A 12,400-nucleotide genomic window follows, 5' to 3' on the forward strand; every position below is an offset into this window, starting at 1 on the left:
ATACATTAATTAAGAAGCTCAAACCCTTTGCCTGTCTAACAAGAGAAAGGATTTCTGCAGGATTTCTACCATGTATCTGTGCCACCACACTATATTGAACGCAGCACAGTGATGTCATGTTTGTCTTTTTTATGCAACAGGTTAACTTACATTTCTGACTTCATTAAAATGGTTAACAACTTGAGTTAACTTCAAAGCTGTGCAATTAGGAATTGTCATTCTTAGTTAGAAATCATTATACTTCCATGTGTACTGTAATACTATAGTAACTTAATAAGGTCTCTCTCCTCTGCAAGCGTGTTCACTCGCATTATAGGTCCCATAGGGTATATTGAGGATGAAATATTTACATACACTCACATGTACATGCACATAAAAGGTCAGTGTCTATGAAGTAAAGAGATTTCTTGTTGTGAATGTCGGATGAATGCAAAGTGTACTCTGTGGGAATATTTATCCGTCATGTTCTTCTTGCTTGTAATTGTAAGGAGAACCAAAATAGCAATTTCAACTTATGGGGATTTGGACTGGAAACAGAATAACTCCTCAAGATTGACAATACTCTCTCCAGCTTGTGTCTTATTTCCTTATTTCCTTCTTTCTTTCCCCTTCTCTGAAACAGACCAGAAGTTTTCACCTTGGTCCTCTTCTCGAAAGTTCAATGAAGGCAGACGCCTCCCTCCAGCCAGGAACATGAAGGGCTTATCGGGCAGCCGCTCCCAGCACCAGATCCCTTTACCTTATGGCTTGGACTATGACCCTCACGTCCATGACCTCCACACTCACCATGGCTCTGACACCCGCCACTCGTCTTACCTGCTCAGCCCCACAGAGAGCTGCCCAATGGAGTTCCACCACCGCTACTCGCCGCGCAGCTCCATCCACTCTGACTGCATGATGATGTCCCCTGTCATAATGCCCCCAGCTGCTGCGCCTGACCACATCTCCAGCAGCACCTTCCCCAGAATGCACTACAGCTCTCAGTATTATGATTCAGCCACACGGGATGACTGCGCTGCCATCACAGCCTCTGCCACCTCCCCAGCTGTCGCTGCCGCTGCAGCTGCAGCAGCCGCCTCCTCCCATCTCGCCGGCACCAAGAGCAACCGCCTACCTGCTACCCTACTAGACCAGTTTGAGAAACAACTGCCACTACACCGTGATGGCTTCCACACGCTACAGTACCAGCGCACCTCCACCACCACTGAGCAACGCAGCGAGAGTCCTGGCCGCATCAGACACCTTGTTCATTCTGTCCAGAAGCTCTTCACCAAGTCCCACTCCCTGGAGGGATCATCCAAAATGAATGGCACAAAAGGTGATATTGTAGGAGGAGGAGGAGGAGGTTATCACCATCATGGCCACCACTCCACTAAACACGGTAGCAAGAGGAGCAAGAGCAAAGAACGTAAGCACCGCTCTGGCGGCTGGTGGAGCTCAGATGACAACCTGGATAGCGACAGCACCTACCGCACACCAAGTGTCATGTCGAGGCACCACGCCGAACATGTCAGCCACTGCTACCCAGAATCCATGCACAGCCACCACTTTGGAGACCTGTCACTCAAGACCTCTAAGAGTAACAATGATGTCAAGTGCTCAGCCTGTGAGAGCATGGCCATGGCGCCCGAGGGCAAATTCATGAAGAGGAGCTCCTGGTCGACACTGACAGTCAGCCAGGCCAAGGAGGCCTATAGAAAGTCATCGCTTAATCTAGAGAAACCCATGATGCACACAGACCTCAAGCCTTCATCGCGGACATGTCACTACCTGCAGGTGAGTGGTACTTTACTTAATTTGTTTTTTAAATGGACAGAAATCAAACAAGTGTTAAGTTTTTGTTTGGAGCTAATGAAATTAATGTTTGTGTGTTTGTGCATCTTTGGGTATGCTTCTGCTGGAATATATAACCATAAATAAAAACTGGTTATGTTTTTCCCCATTAAATTAGGATTTTTGGTATAACAATTAACAGTTTGTTAGTATTGTCTTTTATTTAATATGAGTGGGATCATCTGTCTGAGTTAAAGAATTCACATATAGGAAGTGGTTGAATTTATGACTGGTTAAACAGTTTAGGAAATGATAGACGGACTTTGGAACTTTGATTTGAGTTATTTCAGTTACTAAATGCACAGTTGTCAATGCAACATTAACACAGTAATGGTGCTGCTCTTTGTTCAAAAGTTAAAATCTGTATCCTTCCTTCAAACAATTTACTGGCATTATTGTCATTGTTCAATTTCTATCACTTTAACTAAAAAACAAAAAATTTAGTGAATTTTAGTGGCAGTAAATGTATAGACCCTGAACATTACCTATCTTAAAATGTAACAAACAATAATTGAGATCAATATCCACTCATCCCCATAGAGGCCCTTCTGAGTTAAATGCAGTGATTGATGTATTGATTAGAAATCCTGCCAGGGAGGCCTTTCGGATTCCACCTTTCTTTCTGTTACTCTCCTGAGGGCAATTACAGTGTCCAGTGTGAGAAGCCAATATATTTAACCTGGATTTCCCTTTGTGTTGTCACCTCAGGGAGCTATTGTCTATTAAGATGTAGAGATCAATTGAGTGAATCAATGTCGTGGTGGAAGACACTGAAAATAAAGGGCTACCTGAACTAGACTGCAATGTAGAAAACACACAGGTTTGGCATCTTAACAAAAAATATATACTGTTCAATAAGAGCTGATGTAGGAGGTTGTGCACTAAAATAGAAACACGTTATGTTTTAGCTTTTTAAGCCTGTCTTGGCTATACCACTGACACATTAACAGACTTAACTAGTTTAGTCACAGGTACTGGCTTCGAAATCACAGTCAAAAGCCAAATGTTTCGGGTTTCAGCTATCCATCCATCCATCCATCGTCAACCGCTTAGCCTGCGTACAGGGTTGCGGGTTGCTGGAACGAATCCCAGCTGACATCGGGCGAAAGGCGGGGTACACCCTGGACAGGTCGCCAGTCCATCGCAGGGCAGTTTCAGCTATCTTTGATTCAATTTCTTTTCATTTTTAATATTCAGCAAATGGTTTCATCCATAGTGACTTAGATTCAGTGCCTTCTGAAATGTGAATTAAACTGAAATGTGGGCATCATCAGGCCTTAAAGGTCTGTATATGAGATACTGAACATTAATATAGCAGCAAACAAATATTTGCCATGTAAAGATACATGTGCATGGAGTCTGGTGGCGATCCAGATTGATATATAGGCTGTTTCTGGTCAAACAAAAGGATCTTACTGTTTCACACTGTAGGGATCCTTTCCACAATGTCGCCAGACACTTTGAATAAAAATCTACGCTTGTTAGTGTTAAAAAGAAGCACTGTTAGTGGATGTAGTTTGACTGCCACATATGTCACCAGCAGTCATTGCAGTTCATTTTGCAACTGAGGTGTAGAGCCTTAATATTTCTGTGAATTAAAGGTTAGATGAATCCAGAGTTGGCAATCGTTGGAACAGTGGACAGACTAACAATGGTTTTGGTGAGTTTTATTTAGCTTCTGTCTAGTTTAAATGAAGTGTGTTTTATGATGACTTTAGTCTGGTTTGTTTTGGTCTGAGATGCTAGTGCGACATTTAGTGGCAGTGACTGTCACATACAGCTCCTTTAATAACATATTTAGAGGACTATCTACCATATATGTTTGTGCTTTGGAATTCTGAACAGTCTTCTCAAAGGAGAAGGTGTCCTGGACTCTCTTCTCAGCCCATTATGAAATGGTCTACTGCTTGAATGGGAAATGAGAAATGATTGGCCATTATTAAAACCCACTGAAGAGGATATATGCCTTTTACAAACATTGCATTCATCCTGTTCCAGCCCCTTTTTCACATTGTGCCCTGTTAGGATTGTGCTTGTACCTCACACAATCCGTAATAATGCAAAAATGTGTTGGCCACACTTGCGTTTTGCACCCAATTTCAGGAAGATTAAAAACACTTATATGCATGGATGTAATTAACTTTTACTGTCTGCCCTCTTTTTTACTATTGATACTGGACATAATATGGTGCTACACAAATCTGTGAACAGTTATCTTAGGTTCTAGATGCATTCCTGTCTGTGACAGAAAGGCAAGAGCAGTAACCCCACCCGGATCTACGGGGTACCAAACATGCAACTTGACCGAAACGCCAATCAGCCAGGCTCGTTGGTATGGCAGTCGCAGCGCATACTCAACCGTAGTGACGGTGGTCCATCACACTGTCCATACTTGGAGAGGAAGAAGAGGTGGAATCTTTGAAAGACTCAATACAGAGGCTCTCTCACAAGCATTTGACAAGCATATGTGTCAGCAGGCAGAAACCCTGCAGCTGCCACATGGGCACAATCTGCACTGAGCATGTCCACACTGAGAGCCTTATTCAGTGGAATAAGTGAGGGGAGATCGTGGTCAACACTCTGTGTGCTCATCGGCTTTTATCTGTTTGATGTGTCTGGGTCCTTTAGGTCTGTGTTCACTTGTGATGAGGAGGACGGGTCTGCGTTGGGCAAGTTGTTGACATAATCTTGTTTCAGCAGGAGTCAAGTCTTCAGGCTAACCTCCTAAGCGAACAACCATTGCTGTAGGGTCAAGCTTGTGTAAAACAAAATGACTGTTAACATGGTGAAAGAAAAACTAAATATTATTGTGAAAATCTTAAACGATAATCATGAAACATCAACAAATAAACAATAGAAAATGTAAATTAGCCAGCTATAAAGCATATTTTGTAAGCTTTAAATGAGGCTCAATACAGAGATATTGTGCATTGTGACAATTGTGACAATTTTACAAATTACTTTTTGAACTATTGTGTTGAATAACTAATAATTAACTTAATATGTAAAGTGGGCTGAATGGTGGTTCGTCCATATTGGCTGGGTAACCTTTATCAACGGGACTGAACCCAAAATACTCCAAACAGGGGCAGATGCATTTTCTTGCATCTTCTTTAATAGTCCTGTCACGTTATACCCACCACTCTCTGTCGCCGACGAGTAGCTCCTTTTTGTGTGCGTAGTGACTGTGGTTGAGCGAAAATGAGCGAGTGGCAGGTAAATGTGAGTGAAGTGAAGTCTAGCAGTGAATGTACAGTGTAGGTTGCAGCTTGTCAGTGGAAAAAGGCTGCAGCTAAAGTTCCTGCGCGCGTGTGTGTGTGTTGTTTACCAGCTGCTGAAAAAGTGAAGGGGGTTATCGTGCTGTCAGTGATATCAGGCGGTTTCACACAGTGTCACCCGCCTACGTAGAGGGCTTACACTACAATACATCACCTCAATACAGCATCCCTGTATCAGTTTAATAGAAAGAGGAGCATCTGTACTTTTGACAGTATTGAAAGTCATGCCGTCAGGATATCTAAATACCCTGGTATGCCGTAGGACTTTGATACTGCCCAAGCTTAGTTCTAAGACTGACTTTTAGTAATTATGTCTTCAATCACTAACTTGGCCAGGCCGCCTGTGTAAGAGAAATACATTTACAGGATTAAGTTTGGTAAGCAAAGAGTAAATAAATAATAGTTTGGCCTTGTCCCACGATCTCGAGGGATGTTTTGAAGGTGAGAAACAGTATTTAGTGAGCAGTAAAGACATTACAGTAGGCAGTACAGTATAAATAATTTAGCTTCAATCAATCACATATTCTTGCCCTTCCTTGTGGCCAGTGCAATGCCTTCCCTTTATTGTAATAATAAAATCTATCAGCCAATGGCAGGGAATTTGAGGAGATTATCTGGGGAGGAACTTTGTATCTTCTTCTTTATTTCTTTATTAGATTATCTACTGTAACATCCCTAAAGGTTGAGCCGATGTCCTCCCTATGATTTGACCACTGCAACAAAGCATGTCTCTTGGGGCACACTGATAAAGAATGTGGTGCTGTATGCCCAAATAAAGCAAAAGCCAACTGCATTTACCTTTAAGTGCATAATCCAGGTAACATTATGGTGACAGATTTAGGTGATAGTCTGCACTCCTGTCAAGTAGGTGACTAAGCTGTGAAAACCTTACTCCAGACTGCATTCAGTGACACAAATCAAATCAATATCTTACCAACAACCAATACATAACCAGCAGACTGACTAACTCACGTACAAACTAGAAATTGTTCTGCCAGTTCTTACAGGTCAATGTTTTTTGTTCTAGACACGTGTAATGTTTACTACATAGTCTTATCAAATCACTAAGACTGACCCCAAATAGTCGAAGATTCAATCCTTCGATGGGCGGGGCCTGATTCAACTGTCTCACAGTTGAAGATTCGCAGTGAAACAAGGATCATGCCATTTTGGTGATATAACGTCTGATTTTACATAGAACTACCAGTTTTCTCCCAATAAGTTAATATACAGCCTATTACAATATACATTTCAATGTTTAATGCTGTAAATAAACATGTAAAAAGAATAAAACTTTCAATAAATGTTTTTGGAATAAATCTAAAATTGTAACCCTAACCCTGGGTCGTCAGTGTGCATGGGTAAGCGTAGCGTGTATGTGTGCAGTGGCAGTGGAGGAACACTTGCTGAAGAGACGGAGCTCCAGCTTCACTGGTGTTGTGCCGAGTTGTCTGCACCTCGCAGGACTTTCTAATAATTTATCAGCGTTGATGAACCATATAAAGAATATTTTATCGTTTTGAAATAGCCGGCTACTTGATATAGACCCGCGAGGGGAACGTGCATGTAGTTGTCGGCAGCAGTAATGCACGTAAAAATCTGCACCGGTGAATGACAGGCGAGAGAGAGAGAGAGAGCCTCAGTTTAGCTGGAAATTTACAGTGTAAATTGAAAAGAGACTGCAGCTCTGCAACTTCTCAAGATTAAAGCGGAGCTACCAATCACCGCACACAAAAAACACATGATTCAACTATCAGTCGACTATAGGCAGGAAGGACTTTTCTGATTTGACTATGTAAATCCTTAGTCGGGGACAGCTCTAGAAATCAGCGGTGCAGTGATAAGATGTTTTATCTCAAGGATTTTTTTTGTATTCTCTGTGTTTAGTAGTAACTACTAAAGGTGTAAAGCAGCTGAACATGTTTTTCAGGTGTAGCATCAAATGAGCAAAGAAATAAGGCAATACTAATGAACTAGCACGATGCTTCCTTGAGTGATGGCTGCCTTGTTAAACACAGCCCCAGACACTCAATGGTTGTGCATTATGATGAAAATTATTCTTTTACTTTATTGCTGTCTTTAAACCTGATTAATTTAGTTTCCAGACAATTGCTGCATTTTATTCCACTCATGTTGGAGAGGATAAATGTATGCATAGCAGATTAGTGTGCGTGATAATTTTACTAATCTGGTCTTTGAAGGAAGAAGGAAGCAGGCCAGCTAATTTTCATGTTACCTTCCTGAGTTAGGCAGGGTTGGAAAGTACTCTTTTAAGCAGTTGCCACACAAAGATGGTGCCTATTATCACAACGTTACCAAAGTGAATGAATGTTCCTATTCTGAATTCTGAAATGTGGTGTTCAGTGCTGAGGCAGCGCACCATGCTGCCCAAAAGAAGTTCATTCATTTTGGATTCAAAAGGAGAGTTCTAGTAGCATATGGTCTAAATGATTTAGAACACTTTTCATAGTGACTACAAAAACATTTGGGGAAACATCTGAGTGAAATATACTAGATTAATGGTGGGGACAGCAATGGGTGCTATTATTAGCATCTCTAAATATTCTACATTTTCCCATTTGCCACCTCCCATAGAGGAGAAAAATGTTCATCATTTTCATGTAAGTGCTTTATGCTGTCTAGTCCTTCACCTATCTGCCCTGCTGAAGCGGGCCGTCAAGTCAGAGAGGATATTGGGTGTTAAAAGGAAAGACTGAGAGGGGGACAGATGGTCAACAAGTACAGAAAGTGAGAACAGAAGTGATAGAGAAAAATTCATCTACCTCTAGGCATAAAAATAGGGGCCTATCTGCTTTGTGTGAACAGTTCAGCGATTGTGGCAGAGAAACAGTTATATGATTGGGTAAAGTAAGTAACAGGCAGAACATTAGGGGCAGCTCTGTGCCTGGGGTTGTTGTTTTAAGAGCTGAGGCTGGCCTATGCACTGGGACAACTGTTAAAGCTGCACCACACAATGACACAGTGTTGTACTTAGCACATGCCTGATCAATATTGTGCCAGAGCATGTAGTGTGACGCACTGCTATCATAAATCACCATCCTCTGGAGCACAAAACCTCATTGTGTCTGTGAGGGCCATTTTTTAGGTCCTGTGATTAATTTGACTTGTTTGATATTAATCACAGTGAAATCAGGTGAGCTAAAATGTAAATGGTATATTCAATATGACAATCAAAAATACTGAGGGTAATTGCTTTTGAAGAGTTAAATCAGATGTACTCTGCCTTGGTTAGTATCACATCAAAATATAATTAAAACATACTGGCTTTCAGTACATGAGCACTTGGTTATGTGTAGATGTTTATAGCCAAACACAGTGTACAGTAATTAGCACACAGTCACTTAATCGCTTTGTTAATCCTGATGCTGTAAAGTTAAGAACATTCACTGTTTACAGTCACTAAGACCATGTACACAAAAAGCTATTTATGCTACTTAATGTCATGGCTGTAATATGTATGTATTTGAATGCTGATGATTTCTGGAGATTTTGATCCTTAGAAATGAGGCACAGTAAACACATGCTGTTCTCTTTCGGCTGTCAGTCAAAGCTAAATGAAGAACTTGTTTTTTGTGTTAGTAGTGATGCTGTGTCATTAAAGACAGCGTGCCGATTTAAAAGTTACAGCCCTAGCCTCAGGGGTATGATTGGCAGTTTTTGCTGTGCAAGCATGAAACTACACAAAGTGCATCATCACCAAGAGTGTGAAGCAAATTCTATTAATCTTTTTCAACAAATCCTTGAATTAAGTATGCCCATGTTTTCATTTCCAATGAGTGTTATTAAAAGTTTTTTTTACCCTTCCAATTCAACTGGTTTGATGATCCTGCAGATGTAAAGTAGCATTTGAGCTCCTTCCAAAAATGTGCTGATTAATCTCACCTGCTACTTGAGATTAATTTTCTTCCAAACCACAAACATGGACTCTATTAAAATTAATGAACGGAAAGGTAGATCCTGAATATTATTGAAATTTTACAGATGTTGAAATGCTGACACACTTCTGACATACAGAAGTGTAAAACTGGAAAACTTGATAGCCATATTTAATAAATATTTTATGACTAGGCCTGGAGCACTCATTGATGCAATCGATTACGGAAATCCAACGATTTGCATGACGTGCGTTGGTGTGTCACAATGAAATGCTGAGCCCGGTCAAAGCCGGTATTCCGTCTGAGAACAAGCTGCTGCTGAAAAAAATTCACCTATGAATATGATCATATAAAGTATAGTAGAGTATCTTAGACAGAGACCCAGCAATGTGGTCCTTTGTAAGCTCTGCAAAATGGAAATGGCTCATCACAGCAACTGTTATGCACGAACACTGAAGCGAAATCATCCCAGAGAGCTTTGTATGTACGACTGAGAAAATGGCTTAAACTAACATTACAGACTGTTGTTACAATCTGTGACTGTTGATTATCTTACTGCATATTACTCCAGTGACCATTTTAAGGTTTAAGTCACTTTAATCTTAATACCGATTCTCCACTTCAGGAAAAGGGTTGACATAGAGTCATTTGGTTGACAAGTTAACATAGAGTCATTAATTTAATCTGTGTCACAGCAATCATTTTTCTTATCCGGCATCTAACTAATAGGATGCATAATATTATTATTATTCTAACACAGCAGTGACTAGGAAATTAGACAAATTTTATACACCACTATTTCATTGTTCTAATGTGTTTTATGTGTCTCTTTTTCACCATGATCGAATCAAATATTAATGAGACAAGTTTCTGATATTTATTTTGAATTAAATTAATTGTTATATTAATGGAGTAAAAATAATCTATGACTGTCTACATCTGACTGACTTATTACTTACTACACTGAAATGATGGATCCACAACTGGGTCTACGAACCAAGCTGTTTGGACTGTGCAAAGAAAATTGAACATCTGAGGAAACATGTAAAATAGCAAAAACACATTATTACATACATACTACATATGTCTTCTGCTAAGGCCCTGCTTCTCTGCCACAACACTATCAACATATCTCTCTGTGTATATTAAATCCACAGTGCATGACCAATTCCCTCACAGTGCTCCTTGTTTTTTCCGCCCACTAGTCGAAAGAATACAGATGGGACAGAGCCTTCACTTACACTCCCCCACACACTTCCAGCCAGTTTTTGTGTTTATTCCTGACAAACCGCTGTTGCTGCTGTCAGAAGTGTACAACCCACTGCCCTTAGTAAAGCAGAGGATTTTACAGAGAAAGACCTAGCAAAATGTGTTTAGAAGAGAAAATAAAAGAGCTTTAATAAACTGAGGCAAACTTGAAGATGTTATACATTGTAACTTAAATATCGATGAGTGATTCCTTTACTCTTTTTCCTCTCCTTCCTTAAAGAGGCTTCACAAATGTTGCAGAAGGCATTACATTTGAATGTTGACATGTCAGGTACAAATTAAAAGTCAGAGCTTCTTAAAGAGACGCCAAATATAATGCATAATTCTGCTTTCAGTTTTCACTTCATGACCACAAGAAGTCAACTGTGCCCTAACATTACATTTTCATTCAGGAAACTTAAATAAGAAGTGATAAGTAAGTAAAAAAAAGTTTTAAAAAAAGCTATTATAAAAACTGTGCTTGCTTTATTTTAGGTTATGACAAACTGCAGACATTTTACACATCTGACATTCAGAATTTGGACACTTTACTGCAATTGTACAATGTAGGAAACAGGTGATGAGTGTGTCTGAATGTTTCAGCACCATGGAGAGAATCACAAATGTGTTTGAGATTTCAGAACCATAGACAGAGCGCAGAGTAACGTGTTACTTTGTACTGCCTTACTTCCAACACTGGAGGTGCACACATGAGTTGTGGCTCTTGTAGACATCTGCCACTTTAGTTGTCAAGTTTCTGTTTGCTTTAGTTTAGTTTAACTCTAACCTATTTTGCCAACAGTAATTAATGTTTTTCATAAGAATGACACAAAGTGCCAGTTCGTGGTTGTAGACAGGAACTTTGCTTAGACAAAACCACTGATTCTCACAGGTGGAGTAAGGTTAAGCACTGAGCTTTAATTTTAGAGCTGAGAGGGGAATGAAATGGAGGCAGAGCTTAAAACCAGGAATGTGAATCAGCTTAATTTTCTGTTGAGGGAAAAACCAGCCAGAGCTTATCCGACTACTTCTCCAATACACTTGCTCTCACACTCGTTTGGCTAATTGGGCCCCATTGTACTTGCAAATAATATCTCTGGTGTAGTTCGCTATACTAGCCTAATACTTTGTCACTGAGCAGGAGAACCCACTGTTATACCCATGGTTTAATAAGTGAGTGAGCACAGGCTCTAGTAAACAAGTAATCTCTTAGAGTATCCTTTTGGTTATGAATGTGTATGGAGTATTCAATACGGGTGTGTTATCTTCCACAGGTACCCCAGGATGAGTGGAGTGGATACCCAGGAGAAAAGGATGACGAGATCCCGTGTCGGCGGATGCGCAGCAGTAGCTATGTCAAAGCAATGGGAGAGGTGGATGATGAAAGTGGTGACTCTGACACAAGCCCTAAGACATCCCCACAGAAGGCCATCCGTCCTGATGCTCTCGTCCTCAAATCAGCCATGCAGAGACCACATTTAGACTCCCAAAGGTAGGCCTGGCTGCCTAGCCTAATATGTCGATACCAAAGCTATGTTTTGATTTCGATGTATTTCAATTATTTTCATAAAACCATTAAAAGATTAATTTATGTGCAGATGGTTTGCTGCAAATAAGGCAAACTGATGCAGAAGGTTGTGTGTGTTTCACACTCAAAATTTTTTTAATTTACTTCTTGAAACTGGCATTCTCTAAAACATATCATCATCAATAGGAATAGCTCAGTGGTTGGTGGTTGCTTTAGGGTGAACAAAATGAACTGCCTTTTTGTTGAATTATTACTTATTACATGCATGGGCTTGGATTTTGTTGCAGTGTGTGTCTTCTCAACTCTGAAGAGGCAGAGTTGGACTGTTTGCTCCAGTGAATGACAAACATTGTACATAGACTGTACCATGAGTTCAGTACAAATGCTTAGTTAGGCTTCACAGTATTGCACATTTACCCATGCGCGCGCGCGCACACACACACACACACGCAGATGCGGGCTTTCTCGAGGTTCAATATAGTCGGAAACTTTTCTTGCCAACAAAGTATTCAATCCACAACTGTTTCATGACATCAGGTAAAGTAGTGCTTTGCTGAACATTGCAGTACCAAGTGGGTTTCGTGTTTGTGACCTTTGTTATCTGCTAGTTCCGATAT

At 40.5% G+C, this 12,400-nt stretch overlaps 1 protein-coding gene across 2 annotated transcripts in view; it reads left to right on the top strand.

Moving 5' to 3' along the window:
* LOC119908860 (disks large-associated protein 2) overlaps positions 1-12,400 on the top strand; it is a 95,912-nt gene that overhangs the window by 47,974 nt on the left and 35,538 nt on the right. For both annotated transcript variants that reach the window (XM_038726769.1, XM_038726770.1), the window contains exons 2-3: positions 623-1,776; positions 11,530-11,747. In XM_038726769.1, coding sequence (XP_038582697.1) covers positions 694-1,776; positions 11,530-11,747 — 1,301 coding nt within the window. In that variant the 5' untranslated portion in view covers positions 623-693. The remainder of the gene's footprint in view (positions 1-622; positions 1,777-11,529; positions 11,748-12,400) is intronic.

This window comes from Micropterus salmoides, unplaced genomic scaffold (assembly GCF_014851395.1).
Source record: "Micropterus salmoides isolate LMB-PRFRI ecotype aquatic unplaced genomic scaffold, ASM1485139v1 Ms_hic_scaffold_18, whole genome shotgun sequence".
In the NCBI taxonomy this organism is placed as follows: Eukaryota; Metazoa; Chordata; class Actinopteri; order Centrarchiformes; family Centrarchidae; genus Micropterus; species Micropterus salmoides.